The sequence below is a fragment of the Canis aureus genome, chromosome 23 (assembly GCF_053574225.1).
Source record: "Canis aureus isolate CA01 chromosome 23, VMU_Caureus_v.1.0, whole genome shotgun sequence".
Taxonomy (NCBI): Eukaryota; Metazoa; Chordata; class Mammalia; order Carnivora; family Canidae; genus Canis; species Canis aureus.
In genome coordinates, this window is record NC_135633.1 from 12,854,044 (window position 1) to 12,873,370 (window position 19,327).

Genomic DNA, 19,327 nt, shown 5'->3' on the forward strand with positions numbered 1-19,327 from the left:
AAAATAGGAAAAGGCAACAGAGGGAAATAACATATATTTAACCCATACTATGATGTTTGCTTAATCCTCTCATTTTTCTTCTGGGGAAGGCTTTCACTTTGTGGATGAAGAAAATGAGGCCTTTTGGAGGTTAAGGACATAATCAAGGTCTCACAGTGAACCAGAGTTTGAAAGTAGATCTATCTGGTTCCAAAGCCCTCGTTCTTTCTAGAATCAAGCACGACCCTGCCTAGAGGCAGGGGCTGGACTATATATGACCTTTCGAGATTCTTTTCTATTGCCGGGATTTCTGGAATTGGTTTGTTCCCCACAGGTACCTTACATCTTTCAGGACACTAGGGACCCACTGCATGTACCGTGGACAATAAGTACACGGAGATTTAAGGTGGTAGGAACGATACTGAAAGTGCAGTTGGGAAATGCCAACTTCTGCGTGGACTTGCTCTGTGCTCTGTGAACCTTAGGTAAGTCTCTTCCCTCTCTGGGTTCTAGTCTTCACATCTGGAAAATGGAGATTTGGGCTAACATGGGAAGCCTCGAGCTCTAACAATCCTGTTTGCTAGGTGCCGGAGTTCACCTTGGTAGTCTGAGGCTAACCACCCCCACCCCCGGCCCCGAGAAAGGACTTTTTAGGGCTTCCCACGGCCTGGTGCACACCTTTCCTAACCCACACCCCCACCCCAGGGGTCTACATGAGCGCCCCTCTCCGCAGCCCTGCCCGCACTGACCTGCACTTCCCGGGTCAGGGCCAGCTCCAGCAGCTGGCCGAAGTGCTGGCCCAGCGTGCTCAAGGTCTCACTCACACAGGCCTTCATTGACTTCAGGACATGTTCATTCTCAACCTGGAGGCACCTGGGAGAAAGAAGCCGCAGAGTGGGGCCACTGGGAGGGGCAGGTATCCAGCCTAGAACCATCCCAGGGGCCAGATCTGGGCCTGCTGCAGGCCTGGGGGTGGTGCCAGTGGCCTAGGGAGAAGCCATCAGCTCCAGGGGAATCAGAGATGGAATATTCCATAACAGGTTCGTCCTTCTCTGGCCTGCTAGGGTTCAGAGAAGCACTGCCTGAAAAGGGAGCTAACAGTCCATGTCACCAAGAAGAAAGGCCATCAGAGAGTGGTCAAATTCATACCTCTGGGCTTCTCCCTGAGAGAATCTGCTCTCATTGCACCGGGGTCTAGGGATGGGGATAGGAGCTGCAGAGGAGGGTGCTGGTGTGCCAGGCAGGCCAGGGCTCACTTGCAAGGTGTATGGCAATATGTGTGACCCTTTAAGAAATGCTATTCAGGGGCATCTGGGTGGCTCAGTGGTTGAGCGTCTGCCTTTGGCTCAGGTTGTGATCCTGGGGTCCTGGGATCGAGTCCTGCATTGGGTTCCCCACAGGCAGCCTGCTTCTCCCTCTGCTTATGTCTCTGCCTCTCTCTGTGTTTCTCATGAATAAATAAAAATCAAGAAAGAAAGAGAAAGAAAGAAAGAAAGAAAGAAAGAAAGAAAGAAAGAAAGAAAGAAAGAAAGAGAGAGAGCGGGCTGTCTACAGAAAGGAGCTTTAAAAATGTTCTCCCCAGGTAGGAAGAACAGGGGGTGGATCAAGTTTGAATTTATCCCTATAGCCTGAAATGTTCCGCTGGAAGGCCAAAGACCCCAGCAGGAACCCTAGGGGATACCAAGTCCCATGTTTCTCTTGCAGGGCATGGGGGCTGGGAAGAGTAAAGGAGAGTGTTAACATACACCTGGGTGTGTATACATGTGAGGCTGAGTGTATGTGTCTGCGTGTAAACGTATATATATATGTTTATGTGTGTGAGATACAGAGAAGAAGGTGTGGGTGTATTTCTGTGAATATATGAGTGTGTGTTTATATATCTATATACAGGCAAGTGTGTGTCTGTGAAATCCTTGTCTATGTGTCTGTGAGTATAGGGTGTGATGTCTGCTGTCATCTTGCCTTGACTTTGGGGGATTGGGTGGGGCCTTCCCAAAGCTCTGGGAAACCTTTTCCTTCTTACCAACCTTTACCAATCCTCTCTCTTCCTATGCCTGGGCCTCTCCTCCTTTACATTCTCCATAGGGCCTGAAAATGGGGCAGAAAATCCCAAGGGACCCTTTCAAGGTCGCTGATAAAAGTCAGCAAAAGTTGGCTCCTGGGCCACCACCAGGCCTCCCCACTCACGCTCTCCCTCTGGAAGAAGATGCCAGCCCCTTCCCCTGCCTGAGGACAGCCTGTCCAGTCTTAGCCAGCATCCAGATTTTTACCTCTCTGTGATGGCCGAGAGCTCTGAGCATTTCTCCATTAGCAGTTTCTCGAGCTGTAGAAAAAAATAGAAAAGTCTATTTGAGTCAACAAGCATAGGTTGAGGACCAACTACTGTACAGGGCCCTCCAGGGTATAAAGATGAATCAAATCACCTGATTTTGGAAGCAGGCACATAAACTGTAACACAGTGCTATATGGATGGCAAGACACCATCATCAGCTTCTTTGGGAGCTCAAAAAAGAAAACCAGGCACTGAGTTATGCTGGGGGACCTGGGACGCTTCAGAGAGGAAGGGACATTTGAGCGGGGCTGCTAGGGATGAATAGGAGTTTACTGTCTGTGAAGTGGAGCAAGGAAAAGGGTAAAGCACTGAGCTGGGGAGTGAATGCCCGAAGAAAGAAAACCAGATGACAAGGCGATTTTCAATGCTCCATTATAGGCTTAGAAAAGAAGCTTCAAGATCATGGACTTCAGAATCAGAAAGAGACTGAATATGACTTAACTTTGGGCAAGTTACTTAGGCTCTCTGAATTTCTGTTTCCTCATCCATAAGGTGAGGATATCATACTAGCTAATATTTTTCAGCAACTGTTTTTCATGTTTAACATGTAATAACACATTAGTCCGCACAACATATGTATGAAAAATGTGCTATTATTATACTCATTAGGGTGATGGAACTGGGGCACAGAGAAGGTAAGTAACTTGCCAAGGTCGCACAGCAGAGCTGACACTTGAGCCCAGTCTGGCACAAAAGTGGGTACACGGCACCCCTGAACAGCCTCTCGCAGTGGCTATGCCTGCCTCACACGTAGTGCAGGTTAAATGAGGCGTGTGTGGGCAAGCACCTAGCTCGGTGCCCAGTACGTGCTAGGTTCTCAGTAAAGGTCCTTACTATCTTCCCTGCTTCTCAGAACAGGAGGGAGGCCCTAGAGCAGGAAAGTTTCAAACACTTTGGACACTTCGGACCCATTCTTCCAGAAGGCATCCCCTTCCAAGGGCCCGCCCCTGCCCATGCCAAGACAGCCGACCTGACCCATCTCCTGCGAGGAGCTCCTGCTGACCGCGCTGTACTCGCTGACCATGGAGCGGGCGTGGCAAGTCAGACGCACACTCATGCTGTGGACACGTGCCCAGCGGTCCTGGGCCAGCTTCTGTCCAATCCTGCGCAGCTCGGTGCTGATGACCCAGCCCCTCTTGAGAAGCAGCTGCAGGGGGTCTCCGGGGCCAGGGCCGCCGGCCAGGATGAGGTCACTCTGTGCATCTTCCTCCAGGCTGATGGGCTTTGCCTGCAGGACGCACATGCACTCACACTCGGTCATGAGCTTCAAGTCCTCCATCCAGCGCTGGACCGAGTCCACCTGCATCAGGTGCAGCCTGCAGCCAGGGAACAGTGCCACGGTGGCCATCAACACCCCGCGATTGCCAAAGGTTTCCATTTCAGGCCATCAGATGTTTACTAAACACCTCCTATATGTTCATCAGTGTTTCTTGTGTTCACTTACCATGGTAACCCTCTTATTTTCCACTATCTCCATCTTACAGATAACAAGACGGAGGCACGGAAGTTTTGGAAGCAGATGACCAGACAAGCAACAGGCAATGAATCTGGCACGTTAGCAGACTATATTCACCAGAAGAAGAAGGAAAGAGAAAAAGCCTAAATATCAAGGAGTGCTTCTGTTGTTATGAGCTATGGTACAGCTACACAATTCTTCGAGTGTGAACTACAAAGAGCAGCCCCAGACTCACGCGATCAGAAAGGGGATAGAGAGGATGGAAACACATATGATCATCGTGTTCTAGAGCTAGAAAGCTAAGCAACCTGGCCTAAGAGCTTCTAAGAGGAAAGACGTGAACTAGTCTCTGGCTCACTGACTCATTCACTCCATAAACACTGCAGTGGACAGCTGTCACTTTTGTCCTTCTAGCGTCCTTCCTCCTTCCGTCAAAGGCAGAGGCAAGTTACATTGCTGCCTCTTGGTGTGGCGGCCTGGGCTTCAGCTGTTCCCTCCTCCCAAACACAGGGGCTGCGAGGCTGTGAAGGCACAGTGCCTGGGAACCAGCATGCGGCACCTGTGGTGCTGGGTGGGGAAGAGCTCTGGGGCCCTGGGGGGCCGGGGGGGGGGCGGGGGGACACACTCATGCCCCCTTCCTTCAGGCCTGGAACGGAAAGGGCCATGGAAAAGCCAAGGAGGGAGAAAAAGGGAATCAGTGCCCCAAACTTCCCCTGGCTTGGGCCCTTTCCAGAAGGCCTGATGAGATTCCAGACTCCCCTTTTTGTCACCCCCTCCGCCCCTGTCTTGCACAGAAGTGTGCTCCATTCTCGTTCTTTAAGATCTTTAAGAACTAGAAAGAAAGTGGGATTTCAGAAGCCGTGTTAATTAAAACCCTAGCTGATTTATTGCTCGGCTGGTAAGAGAAATGGAATGACAAAACTATTGATTTCTCTAGTATCTGCGTTATTAGGGCCTGTGAGCGTCTGTTTGTGGATATGAACTCATTTGGGTGTCTGTCTATATTATCTGTATGCCGGTGTCTGGATGTCTGGCTTGGAGCTTGTGTGTCTCTACCTGCGCAAATAGTCAGATGATTGTGTGTGTTTACAAGCCTTGCATCAGATAAACTCGATGACTAAGAACAGCTGGGGTGGGCCTTGAGCGTGGGCTGCATTTAATGACTCAATTCCAAAGTAAAGTGTGTAGAAAGGGGACAAAGAAAAAGTAACTTTGCAGCAGAGAAACCTGACATAACCTCATCCTACTCAAGAGATCTAAATGAACCTCACTGCTCATCAGCCGTGTTGACCGCGTGGTACCTCTGATGAGATGTGATGAAAAGGCCTTTCTTCCCCCAAATACATGGCCTCAGTCTCATCATGGGAAAGGCATCAGGGGCCGGCTCAGGAACACTCTACAGAATACCTAATCAGTACTCCTCAAAACTGTCAGCGTCATCACCAACAAGGTAACACTAAGAACTTGTCATAGGCCAAAGGAGACAGAGGAGACGTGATGACTAATTATAACAGGATCTCCTGGATGGAATCCTGAAACAGAAAAGAACCTTGGGGGGGCACCTGGGTGGCTCAGTGGTTGAGAGTCTGCCTTTGGCTCAGAGCATGATCCCGGGGTCCTGGGATCCAGTCCCACGTCGGGCTCCCCGCAGGGAGCCTGCTTCTCCCTCTGCCTATGTCTCAGCTTCTCTGTCTACCTCCCATGAAAAAATAAATAAAATCTTTGAAAAAGGAAAGAATCTACGTAGAAAACTAGTGAAAGCCACATAAAGTCTGGAGTGGAGACACAGCCCACCGTGTCAGGGCCTTGAGCGTAAGAAAAGCTTCCACAGGCCCAGGCCAACAAGGCTTATACATTCGCACATGGGGGCCAACAGAGCTGGCTCTGCTACTCACGGCCTGTGTGGCCAAAGGGAAGCTGTGGCTGCTTTATTTTTTTTCCTTTTTCTGAAATTTTTATTGAAATATCATAGGTACATAAAGGTGAACAAATTATAATATCAAGGGACAGTTTGGTGGATTTTCAGCATCCAGGGAGTCTCCCTTGTGCCCCCTTCTGGTCACTCCCCAACCAGGATAACCAGCCTCCTGACTTAACAACACACCTTAGTCTTTTCAGTAACTTAACCTCTCTGAGCCTCAATTTCTTTATCTGTCACAAAAAGATAATAATTGAAACTTCCATGCCAGGTAGATGAAAGAACTACATCAAATGGTTGAATGTGAAGGACTTAGGACAGTATGTGGCATAAAGAAATGGTCAAAGAGGCTAGTTCTCCTTGCTGCCCTTCCCCCATGTAACGCTTCAGCACCTCCAGAAATTACTAACCTACTGGCTAGAAGTTTCTGAGCACATTCCACATGTTGAGCACTGTGCCAAGTGCTTTACATGAATTGTTTAATTTATTCTTCAAGACAAGCATCTGAGTTAGTAGTATTGTTATCCCCATTTTACAGATGAGGAAGCTGGGACGAGAGAGGTAAAGTCACCCGGATAAAAAGTAGTAGCACTGGCACTGAAATCTTGGTCTCTCTCACTCCAGAGTCTACTCTTAACCTCTTTGCTTTACTGCTTCCCACTCTGAGAATCCTTCAAAAAGAAAAAAAGACCTAGAGGAGCAGAGAGCAAGATGAGACAACCTTAACACAGGGAGACGGGAAGAACAATTTTTCCCAAGCAAAGACTATTGGGGCTGCATCTGTGCAACAGGAAGAGAAAGGAAGCTGTGAGCCACTGGCTCTGCCTAAAGCTCTGGGGTACAGGGAGGCCAGGATCCTGGGCCCCAGAGATGCAATCGCTGCTTTCAGGCCAAACCCACTCCCGGCTGCCCAGTTGCAGGAGCTGCCTTTCAGGGTGATGGCCGCAGAGACGCAGACAGACAGGGGCGCCTTTGGGGGAAAGCAGAATCTGGTTTTCTTTAAGAATGAGCTTAAAATAACTTCTGTTTCTAGAGATGGTTTAGACAAATACCTCCTCTTTCTCCCCCAAGGAGCAAACAAATGTAAAAAGAATAAACTGAGCAGATTAGTAAACCCATAAATCCCTGCCTCCTCTTAACCTCACTCCATGACCAGGCCTCAGGGCCCATCCAGCAGCAGGCCCAACCACGGCCAACTCTGATAGGGCTGGGAGGACATCAAGAGGTTCTGACCCACCAGCAGGTGGAGGGGAAAATGGGTTGGCTGCTCAAAACCTGTATATACGTCCCACCCAGCCTGATTTTAACCAATATGCTTTGCACCCAAGCTGCTCAAATTACAGCTAAACCGTTGAGGTTATAAGATAGTTGTGTGTGGTATAAAAAAAATAGAGGATTGGATGAAAAACTGTTCTGAAGGCAGAGGAAAAGGGAAAGTAGACAAAACCCACCAGTAATAATAATTAATATTTATTGGACCCCTATAGTACCCCAAGGGTTGTACAATTATCATGCATTATTTTATTCTCACAATATCCTGATTAAGTGCACACTTTCCTTGTCTCCATTTTACGGATGGAAATACAGAGATGCAGAAGATTTATAGGACTTAGCCAGAACTCTCTGCAGGCAACCTACTCCAAAGATTGCCCGAAGATTGTCTATACTGACCACATTATATAGTTTCTCCACCTGTCTCTCTCTTCCACCAACTTTGAGATATAGCTCAAAGGCAGGTATTGACCTACCTCAGCATTGCCAGCACTCAGCCCGACACATATTAAGGATCAATAAATATTTAACTGATCTAGTAAACCAGAAATTGCCTGGTAAACATGGATTATAAGCCTTCCCACAAAAGCTGGAAATATTTTCTGGACTTGTAGGGGTGTTACAAGAGGAGCACTTAGGAACCCCTTGAACTCACCCAGTCCTCTGTTCTGAACTACATTTCAGGAGATGTGGCTTCTATCGTTGGCCAGTGTGTCAGATGTAGTGTAGATGGGTTCCCTGCAATGTGGTACAAGTGTAAGAGTTGGGTAAGTAAGTACCTTCTACAAAAGACATCATCATAAAGACTTCTATGTTAAATAGAAGGTGTCAGGAGAACCAGAAAAATCTTTTGTTCAAGTCATTTTATAAACATTTCTATGTTCCACAAAGCAGTGCTCTGGTTCCATAAAGCTGGGGCCCTTAGCAACTACTATCCCAATTCCCAGAACTTTCAGGCAAATGGTAAGGCGGGGATATAGATACTCAAGCCCTGGGGGACGTGGCTAAAGGGAGACCTTAGTTCCTATGGGAAAAGCTCATCCCCATAGGAAACCAGTAGCAAACACAAAAGATCCTCACCCAGTTCGATAAGGCTTAAAACATTAAGCAGTGCCTCTCAGACAACCCCTGCTTGACCCGATTCATTGAAGCGCTACTGATGTTGAGCATGTGCCAGGCTTTGTGCTGGTGATCCCTCCCCTCGGACACTCGCACCATCTAAGAGGAGAAACAGACACCAATAAATAGAACCCAACCTCATTCTCATCCCAACACCATGTGCCACACATCTCAAGCATTTCCAGGAGTCCCCAGAGTTCACCTTATACACAGTTGACCCTTGAACAACCCAGGTGTGGACTACACGGGTCCACTTATCTGTGGATTTTTTACAGTGCAGTACTATCCGCGTATTTGATCTTCCTTAGGATTTTCTTAGTAACATTTTTTCTCTATTTACTTTATTATAAGAACACAGTGTATGATATATAAAACATACAAATTATATGTCAGTCAACTTTATGATATCAGTAAAACTTCCAGTCAATAGTAAGCTATTAGTTAAGTTTCAGAAGAGTTAAAGCTTACATGTGAATTTTCAACTGGGTGGGGAGTGGGTGCCCCTAACCCCTGTGTTGTTCAAAGGTCAACTGTAGATTCTCCCCACAATCTGTCATCTTTTCTCCCTTTAGCACCCTTACCCTGGGTAGCACCCTAGCTGTCAGGTCCTGCCAGGCCTGGCTACCTTTCCTTCCAGGGGTGGTCATGCTGTCTGGCTCCCCTAAATATCTCAAGCTGGTCACAGTCACCACTTCTTCTCTTACTGTTCTGTCTTCTAGGTACCATCTTGCTACCATCAGAGTCAGGCTTGCCACTGGGTCTTCTAGGCATCACATGGCTTCCGTGCGGTATCACTATTCCCATCAGACCATTAGCTCTGGAGCTGGATTGCCTGTATTAAATCTCAGATCTGCCACTTGCTACCTGCTTAACTTTGGGCAAGTTACTTTATCTCTCTGTGCGTCAGTTGCCTCATTGGTAGAAAGGAAATGATAATAGTACCCAGCCCCTAGGCTTTTTGTGATTATTAAGTGAAGTGAATATATACATACACATACACATGCATTTATGCAAATGTGTGTATATATTTGCTTAGAATAATGCCCGACAGGAAGTATTATACATGTTAGTTGTTATTAGAGAAGTTTCAATTAAAGCAGTTGTCTCAACAGAATTTAATTACTTCAAAGTAGAGAAAGAAGGAAAATTCTGGGAAGATGGCAGTGGTGACAGCAGTTTTTAAATCTCTCTAAATTCCCACATGAAAATTTGACAGAACGACAAAGTAACAGAACTCAAACCCTACGGATAAAATTTACAACAAAACTAGATGGTAAAATATCCCCATAAACCTCAAAATACAAGCAGGTGGGGATCAAACACTCACAGCTACGAGACCTGCATAGCATCATATGTACAAGAGAAAGGAGGAAGCAGGGAGGTGGTGTCTGATGAATATGAGAGAGAGGAGAACCCCCAGTGGTCACTGGGTATTTGTTAAGAAGCACAGAATGACAATCTGAGAATAGTAGCTGAAACCTCTGTTGGGGATTTGCCTCTCTAATATCAGGTGGTTGCCTGATACCTGATAGTTACCTACCAAGAACTCTCAAAACTGGCCCAACAGGAATCTCTTCTATAATAAAGTGTCACATGGAGAAGAAACTTCTGAGAGCAAAACCAGAATTGAGCAGGACAGGGATCTCAGAGACAAGGGTGAGAGGTCTGTAAGGGTTGGAAGCAGAGTTAGGAAATCTCAGAAAGCAGATCACCCTCCTCTGAACCTTACACAAAAACAAAAGAAGATGGAGCTATATGAATTTAGAACAGCTTTCCTGAACCCCACTCCCCTCTAAAAGTTCATGAAAACTAATTTCACATAAAACTAAGCAACACAGGGGCAGACCTGGTGGCTCAGTGGTTTAGCACCGCCTTCAGCCCAGGGTGTGGAGACCCACCCACCCTCCAGGATCCTGGAGACCTGGGATGGAGTCCCACATCGGGCTCCCTGCATGGAGCCTGCTTCTGCCTCTGCCTGTGTCTCTGCCTCTCTCTCTCTCTCTCTCTGTGTCTCTTGTGAGTAAATAAATAAAATCTTTTAAAAAAAAACTAAGCAACACAAAAATTATTGAAGTCTCATCCCGTGCATATTTTAAAAAGAGAATAAATAACAAAATAATATCCCTACGATGTGAAAAGATCAGAAAAATGTACTCACAAAAAAGAAGGAAACTATAATGTACTATTTAAAAATGAACTTAAAAATTTTAAAAATGACATAAGATGTGAAAGAGAAGCATAAAATCTCAGAAAAGAAATAAGCAAGAAAAGAATTAGAAATGAAAAGGAAATTTCATTTTAGAAACAAGATTAAAGAAGAAAACATGGGATAATGCTTTAAGAAAATCAATTGCAAAAAAGAAAAATGTTTTAAAAAATGAAGAAAGAGATAAAACAGGTTTGCAAGAAAGTGACAAATATTAAATATAGGCAAAGAAGATCAAGCATACATACAGTAAGAGTTCCTGAGGACACCTGGGTGGCTTAGTCATGTGACTAAGTTGGGCATGTGACTCTTGATTTCAGCTCAGGTCTTGATCTCAGGGTCATGAGTTCAAGCCCCTATTTTTGAGAAAGGAACTCAAAACACAGCAACAAAAAGCATGTGAAAAGCTTATAGCTGTGAAAAGCTGGGAAAATGTTCCCAGAAAACAAAAATACTGTTTAAACTACATATTGAAAAGAGCATGCTGTGTACATGAAAACAAACACAGAAGACATATTCTAGTAAGATTATTGAACTTTTAAAAATAACTAAAGGATTTTTGTGCATCTAGGAAAAAATGTGTGTTACTTGTAAGGGACAGAAAATTGTGCTATCATCAGATATTTTGTGTGTGTGAGAGCAATGCTTTATACTAGAAAAAAGTAGAGTGACATACTTAAAATATTTAGAGAAATAAAGTGTGAGCCAAAGACTTTATATTCAGCCAAATGACTTTCAAGTATGAGGTGAGAAGGAAGCGACACCAGTGCCGTGATGTTGGAGGACAATCACTCTAGATGGTCCTTGATTCTGGATCAAGGGGTATGGGTACTGAGCAATCCAGGTAGTGCAAAGGCCCTCCTTAGGAGTATGCCTGGCTTGTTTGAGAAAGGGTAGGGCCATACATGTGTCTGGGGCAAGGGAAAGATTAGTAGGATTATTAGTAGGATGTGAGCTCAGAAGAGAGACCCAGGCTAGATCACACAGGGCCTTGGAAGCCACTCTGAGCGCACCAGGCTTTCCCTGGAGGGAGATTCCTCTGGAGCATGAGCATCGAAGGAATCTTGTCACCAGATGTCAGCGGGTCCACCTAGCCCCCACGCCTCTCTACAACCCAAACCGGAAGGTTCTCTCACTTGAGCCTTGTAAAAACAACGCATAATCCATTTAGAGTGACTTAACCTCACCATGCAGTGAATTGTAAACTGTTTACCAAACAGTTAATTTAAGAACAATTATTTATGCAATAAGCTATAAATAATTTACAGTGTGGTTAGGGTATCAGCTTCCAACCCCTCCTCACAAAGGAGCCGGTGAGGCCTCAGCCACTTGGAGCTGCTGGAGGAAATGTTGCTTCTCTGATCTTGTTCAAATCTGCCAATGTTTTCATTGCCCTGCTTCTGATCCACCCTGAATCCCATGCTGAGCCGCATCGGACAGGCCTTGCTGTGCACTGGGGCCTGGCAACGCTTGATCCCTAAGGGCTCCACGTTCACACAGTCGGTGCAGAGCCTTCCTGGCATATGGTGCTGGGCAGCTCAAAGAAGTCCTGTTCTTAACCTGCATCGGCCCCTCGTGGGCAACGCCGGACCAGGGTGGAGGCTTCCTCTCCCACGGTGGACTCTGCAAAATGCCTCTCGCATCCACCTATTACGCCGGGGTTGGTCTCTTCCCGTGTGACCTCTGTGTCCTCTGCCGTCTCTGGTGCGGACCCTCTGCTCCAAGCTGTAGCCCTGGGAAGACTTTTCTGCTTGTTTTCTGGAAACCCTCACTTTCATTATTCACCCTACCCACTTTGATAGATGTGTTCCCTAGCATTTTCTGAAATGAAACAGTCCAGTATCACACGGTAAGAGAGAGTTAATCCTACACTTTAGATATTTCCAGGAGTATGGGGTAGGGGAAATGGAGCTCCCCCAATATACCCCAAAGCTAATAACTAGGAATAATTTGTGAAGGGGGCACGGATAGGGCCACTCTAGTCACTTTGCCCCATTTGTTTCTCCAGGTTGCGGCCTTCCATCAACCAAAGGTGGGTTTAAAGGCAGAGAAGAGATCTGACCACTTGAAAAAAAAATCAATTTTAAAAAAATCTTGCATGATTCCAAGCACTCTATAAAGAAAAGTTGGAGTATCCTGCACGAGGCAAGCACATACCAAGTGCTTGCACATACGATCTCTGTCTTGGGTTCACAGAAACCCTATTTAGTAGCCCCATTTTACAGAGGAGGAAAAACCAAGGCTCAGGTTGGTCAAAGGCAGAGCCTGGACAGAGTCCCTCCAGGTCTACTAACTCCAAAGCCCGGGTCCTCACCACCTCCCAGTCCGTCCAGGACCCCAGTGGAGAGTGTTGTTTTTTTCTGTTTCAGAAAGCCAAGGAACAGGAGTTTGGCTCCAGGTAACAGTTTCCAATCCAATAAGCCAATATGTTCATTTGACAGCTGCCCACTCTCTGATGACTCAGAGCCCATCTTGTTAACTCTGTCAAACTCAGGCATTTTAGACGTGCCCCAGGGAGAAGGGGTGCTAATTAACATTCCCTGGCCTTTCATTAACTAAGGGAATGACTCATTTTTAACCTCTTAAAAGGCTCCATGTGTGTCTAGGCGTTGCCAGTACGTAGGAGAGCCGAGATGATGGCCCTGACAGCAAAAACACCTGATGACACACCATCCCCCGGGGCCCCTTCCCACCTCCGCCTCCTAATAGCTGTGTGCCTCGCGCACGACGCTTGCCTCCGCACAGTCACGATTTCCCTGACCTGCCTTCCCCCTCATTCCCAACCTCTGTCCCAGCCACGTGGAGTTCTTTCAGGCCCTCTGCTGTGACCTCCAGCCCCCTGGCCACACGCTGGCCCCTCTCTCCCCATCTCCTCTTCACCTGGCTCATGCCTATACAGCCTTGAAACCTTGCCTAAATGTCTCTGCTGAAGCAGGTTGCTTGGACTCCGAGGGCAGCTTACGTCCCAGGTGTCCCATGTGTCCATAGCACCCTGTCTTCCCCCCATCGTGATTACTATCTGGATTACTATCTGCTTCGTCCACCAGACTCTAAGGGCAGGGCTCGTGTGTGTCACCCCCTGGCCCTGGCCCTGGCACGTTGAGGATGCTCTGTGCATACTTATGGAACTGAACTAGGTGTCGAAGGGGAATAACAATAATCAGTACCATGGTGCGGCCCCACTGGCTCGTTGTGAGGGGCAGGATAAAACCCGGAGTCATTCCTGCCCACCTTTACGGAGGCTGGGCTTCATGCCAACTCTCACGTGGATGGCTTCATGGGCAGGCATCATCTTCTTTGCTTCCCATAAGGACCCTAACGAGGAGGGCATCCTTATCATCTTTTTTTTACAGTTCAAGAAACTGCAGCTTGGAGAGGGAAAGTGAACTATCCGATGTCACCCGGCCAGTGAAGGGCAGAGTCTGCCCTGAATCTGGCCCATCACACCCCAGGCCTCATGTGCTCAAGAGCTCCTCTAGGCTTTAGGAAAGGCCATGCCCTGTCCAAATGGCATGTTAAGTAAGCACCGTCAGGTAAAAATTACAGATGCATTTGCACACACACAGGTTCAGCATTAGCCTGCCCTCGACCTTCGTGGCTCTCCCCCAGGACCTGATATGTAGACAGAAAAGGGTTTAGCTTCGTCTTTCCCATTCTGTTCTCCTTCCTTTGAGTAGTCTTTTCAGGTGGCAAAGTGAAATGTTTCAAAGAACTCACAGACTGAATGTGTCAGTTGCCATCCTGGTACCTTCACATAGTTCTGGAAAATGCAGTTGACAGCAGACAAATCGCCACTAGAGGGTTTTCCAAAGCAGGTTTACACTATGGGCAAGACTCCCTAGACTCGAGAGCTTCCAGCCCCCGCCACTAGGACCCCCTTTCCTCCACCACCCCCTCGCTCCACCCACAAGCCTCAGGCTTAGACTAAGGTTCTCTCTCCCCAGTTATGAACAGACCCTGAGGACCAGAGATCCCTCACCTTGGGGCTGCAGGTACAGAGCTGCCTCCCAAAGGGACCCCTAGAGGCAGAGAAAAGTTGCCTGTTCCACCAAGTCCCACACCAGGGTGTGCTGGAGCCAGGCCTGGAGCCCTGAGGTCCCGGGCTTTTCGTGTCTAGGAGCTGAGGACAAAACTCACCAGGAGAAAACTTCAGCATTCACAGAGCTCAGCTAAGACCCCGAACAGGCAAGAGAGCACCAGGAACCCAGTCCAGGGGGAATTACAACAGCAGCTGACGTGCAACGAGCCAGGCAGTGTTGTAAGCCCTCTCTGCGTATTATCTCTCTGTGTATTATCCACCCCCACCCCCAAATCTGAAAGAGAAAACTAGTATTGCCCCTATTTATAGACGAGGGGACTTCAGTCAGAAGAGGTCCCATGCTGAGTAAGTGGTAGAGGCATTACTCAGACCCAGTCTGAGTCTCTGCTCTTATCAACTAAACCCCACACTGCCATCACGAAGCCATCCAGAAGCTGTAAGCAGGATCACCGAGGACCACAGGAGACAGAGGACTTGACTTGGCCTGGGAATATGTACACAAAGGAAATGACATTTGCCCTGGTTCTTAGAGAAGAAGAGTTGGCCCAGATGACAAGGGCAAAAAGACCTCCACACAAACGTGCAAAGGCCTAGTGGCATAAAAACAGAAATAAGCCAAGGAGTTTCACTGGACTCAGGCATCAGGGGCCTCTGGTGGAGTGGCCGGAAAGGGTCTAAGGGGAGAGACAGAGGCCAGGTGATCAAAGTCCCTAACTTGATTACACAGTTAGATTTAATCTTTTGTTTAAAGATTTTATTTACTTATTCATGAGAGACACACAGAGAGAGGCAGAGACACAGGCAGAGGGAGACGCGGGCTCCCTGCGGGGAGCCTGATGTGGGACTCGACCCCGGGACCCCGAGATCACGACCTGAGCCAAAGGCAGATGCTCAACCAGTGAGTCACCGAGGTGCCCCCAATTTGAATTTAATCTTAAAGGCAATCGGGGGCCACTGAAAACATTTTAGAGCAGGGCAGTGACATCATTGTGCAGAGAGTTAGTTAGAAACTGGAGCAGAGCAAGGTTAACTACCAGGTAGAGGTTGACCCACCGGGAGATGGTGGGTATAAAGCAGAGAGGGCATGGAAGCCTGAACTTGGCAGTGACACCAGAGAGGGAGTGGCTGGTCTGGGAGGGAGATGACAGGGTGCAAGGGGGAAGGAGGGAAAGGAGCAAGGCCCGCTCCTGGGCGTCTGGTCTGGGTGACCGGCGCTGCCCCGGCTGAGACAGCAAACCCACCCAGGCGAGAGCTGGTTCTCATTTTGCTGGGTTCTAGGGTGAGGTAGGATGACAAGTGGGGTATGAAGGCCACAGTGGATGTGGGGGCCAGGCCCTACAGAGAGGTCCATCAAAGACTCCCCAAGCTTTCCCAGGGAGACTAGAACTGGTGAACCCAGCACGGCCCCACCACAAGTCGGTCCACTCCCAGCCCCGGCCACCCTGCCGCCACATAATGAGCCGCTCTTCTCAATTTTGGAGTCTAGGGACTGCAGCTCATTAAGGTTTGGACCGTGTTAGTGCTGAGCATCCCATAATTGCATAGCTCGCCTGACTCTCTGTCATTAGCTCTCGGCTCCCTGGGCTCCACCTCTCCTATTGGATTTGCTGATTGACCCCAACATAGAAAGTCTGGCTAAACAGGGCAGCTCTCGCTGTGCAGTGGGGACTGCCTGCCGTCCCTGAGCCTCGCAACTCCCAGTGGTTCAACCATCATCGGCCATAAAGTTCGGGCTGCCATTTCCCTATGCGTGAAATCTTTCCTTTGCAAGTCCAAAACGACTGATCTGATTACTCACACAGAGAGAGGGAATTGAAAATTGAGGTCAAAGCGGATGGACTGGCAATGAGTCACATTCCCTGCATGGTGGAAAACCACCACAGTCAGGACTCGGTAGGGTCTCTGGCCAAGGAGCCTGAGGGGCCAGGGGCCAGGACTGGGGTTAGACTTTCTAGGTCTCCATCGTGAACTGGAATGTGAGCCTGATGCTGTCAAGACTGTCCCCAGACTGGCCGGGGGAGCAGGGAGGGCATCACAGACACTGAATGGGGCTCCCAGGAGCCCACCCGGTTCTCACCAGAGCCCCCGAGAGAAGTGGATGCCTGTTCCCTGAGTAACCTCCTTGCTCTCTGATGGCAGCTTTCCTGGACATCTGGAAGAAGGTGACCAAGGCCTAAAATCTGGGTTTTCTGCAGTCTGGCAGATTCCAAACACAAAGCCAGATGTAACCACAATCATCTCGACATACCAGGGTACTGGGAGGATGATTTTTTTTTTCTAAGCTGGAATTATCCAGGGTGGAGTTGGAGTAGGGGAAGGGAACAGCATAGTCTCATGCCGAGAAACTGCAGTAGGAAACAACGGGCCCTGAAACATTTCTAAAGTCAGGGGGAGTTAACTACCCACACAGCAAGCAGGAAGGCTTATCAACAATAGAGCATTTTCCATGCAGCCCCTGACAGCACTTTGATGCTTGGAGAAGATCACCCTCCCCATTTTATGGACGTAGAAAGCGGCTCAGAAGCATTGTATGACTTGTCTAAGACTCACGGCCTATAGTGATCATAAAGCTAACATGGATCAAGTATTTATGACATTCTGGGCACTGTGCTAAGGGCTTGATTCGATCTTAACTGCTCGCTTAACTTTCTAAGTAATTCCATGAGGTCCACATAACTGAGGTTTGGTAGGTTAAGTGACTCAGCCAAGGTTACACGGTGGACAAGTAGAAATAAGAATCCAGGCAATCTTAGATCAGAGCCTTGCTCTTAACGCCGATGCTATCCATGCTCTTTGATGTCTTCAGCAACTGGACTGATGTTCAAACCCCGAAATGCAAGCCACGGCCCTCTCTGCTACGGTAGGCTGCCATTCTGCGATATATCGATAACTTCTTAATACTCATGATCATTTAAAGACTGTGGCGTGTCTAGTCGCTTTTCAAACCCTTGCCCCATTTCTTTCTGGGGGAGAATTAGATGTACGTTGTTTAAATTCAGGACAGAACTGCTGGCCCACTGGGCGCATCACTACGTGTCTCTGACAAGGTTGCACCAGAAGTACCACCAGAGCAGGGAAGCCAGGGAGACCGTGCAAACGGAGTGAGGAGTGACCTCCAGCTGCAAAGGGGTCCCCTCCTACTTCTCCCTGCCCTGCCCCTGCTTCTTGCTCTTAGGTTGCCCCTTCATTCATCAGAGCTCATCACCGGGGAAGGGTAACTGTGCCTGACCCTTCGGAAGCCAAAGGGAACCACTTTTCCCAGCTCAGCAGATCCACGCCCTGGCATACCAGCTGCTGGTACCAGTTCCTCATCCCCAGCTAATCCTACTGGCCTGGCATCCAGTGCTCCCCAAGACCCTGGGGGTCAACGGTTTGCAGAAATCTATGCCTACACTCTTGTTGGCTCATTTTAATCTCTTTTCACTGAAGAATGGAACTTTATTCCTTCCAAGTCCAGAATTCGGATTTCTCTGCCTTACCCTATTCTACCCACTATGTGGAGAGTTTTCTGCAAAAAAAAAGAGAGTACTTTATGATGCCAAGAGCACTTGATAATGGCCTCTGAACCTCCCTGAGCACCCTGATGTGCCAGGCACTAGGCTAGGTGCTGGGATTACAGAGGAAGAGATGGTGGGAGGAAGACCTCCAAGAGCACAGGGCCTCCACGGTAGCATACTCCCTCCACCCAGGACGACGCCTGGCACATCACAGGCATTGACAAGTAGTTTGCACGAGTAAATGAATGAATGGAAGTAAGCAATTGTGGCTCACTGGGCTACGTATGGCACTTTGAGGCAAGCAGAGGAGACGGATGCTTGGTCCAAGCTATGGTTTCTGAGAAAGCTCCCCAGGCCGACGCTGGAAGGGTGCCTTCAAGTTCCTCAGGAGAGGAAGCAGAGTTGGAAGATGTGGGGTTTCTGATGAAAGAAACAGCATGTACAGGGAGTGGAGGCATGGAACCTCATGCTGGGAAAACAGCAAGTTTTGAGTGCAATTGGAAGAGTGGAAAACAAGGACTTTAAATTATAAAGCACACTGGAGTGCTGGGCTGCATGGATTTATCTGCATTGCATCCCATCAAAGCAGGGCACCTTATTCCCCTATAGGACATTTCTCTTGGATATACCAAGGGGCTTCCATAAAATCTGAACAGGGCACACTCTCAGACGCTTGAAGGGGCTCCCAAGCTAGTATGTCCTGCAGTTTCCATCCCAGCTTCAAGGGCAACACTAGACCTCTTTGTGCATTTTGTAGGAAGGAATGAGGAGATCTTGTTTTTGGTCAATAGGATTGCTTTCCCAGCCCTAGGCACTAAGGGGTGATGTTTTTATCTAGAAAAGGGGACAGATCATCCAAAATTCATTCCCAAACTCCTGGCATATAGAGCTGGAAGGGTCCCTGGGGAAACTTTTATCTACCTCATCTTCAGAAGAAGAAACTAAAGCTCAGAGAAGGAGAAGGACTGTCTGATAACACACAGCAAGTTGGGGCAAAGCCAGAGCTGGGAAGGCAGGCAGGAAGGAAGAAGTGAGGGAGTGTAGTGGAGAAGGAGGGAGGGAGGAAGGAAGAAAGGAAGGAAGGAAGGAAGGAAGGAAGGAAGGAAGGAAGGAAGGAAGGAAAGAAGGAGGAGAAAAGGGAGAGAGGGAGGGAGGGAAAAGAGGGAGGGAGGGCAGCCTCTGGTTTCTAGTCCATGCTTCCCACTGCCCTATGTTCTCCTGCAAGAGATTTAATAATGAAATTGCAGACTTTTCTTCCCAGTAAACATAAAACTAAAGACTAAAAATATTTCTGAATTACTTTCCTTTAGAAGAAAAAAAATGTCTCTCCAGCTCTCTGACTCCATCAACCAATTAAATCTTTGGCTTCTACTCAGAAAGAGGATTTATTAAAAAAAAAAAAAAAAAAAAAAAAGAAAGAGGATTTAAATTAATCAAGGTAAAACTAGCTTACTTTTTCCCTCCCAGCAGCAACTTTCTACCAAAAAGAATGAGAGCAGTTTGCTGGAG

General features: G+C 47.9%; 1 protein-coding gene across 4 annotated transcripts in view; it reads right to left on the reverse strand.

Annotated features, from left to right (window-relative positions):
- The window catches only part of INSC (INSC spindle orientation adaptor protein), a 119,061-nt gene that overhangs the window by 62,382 nt on the left and 37,352 nt on the right, over nucleotides 1–19,327 (reverse strand). For all 4 annotated transcript variants that reach the window (XR_013361969.1, XR_013361968.1, XM_077866380.1 and 1 more), the window contains exons 3-5: nucleotides 3,282–3,627; nucleotides 2,250–2,302; nucleotides 729–852 (exon numbers count right to left, since the gene is read on the reverse strand). Coding sequence is in view for 2 of the 4 variants with exons in the window: in XM_077866380.1 (XP_077722506.1) it covers nucleotides 729–852; nucleotides 2,250–2,302; nucleotides 3,282–3,627 (523 nt within the window). In the remaining 2 variants the exon portion in view is untranslated. The remainder of the gene's footprint in view (nucleotides 1–728; nucleotides 853–2,249; nucleotides 2,303–3,281; nucleotides 3,628–19,327) is intronic.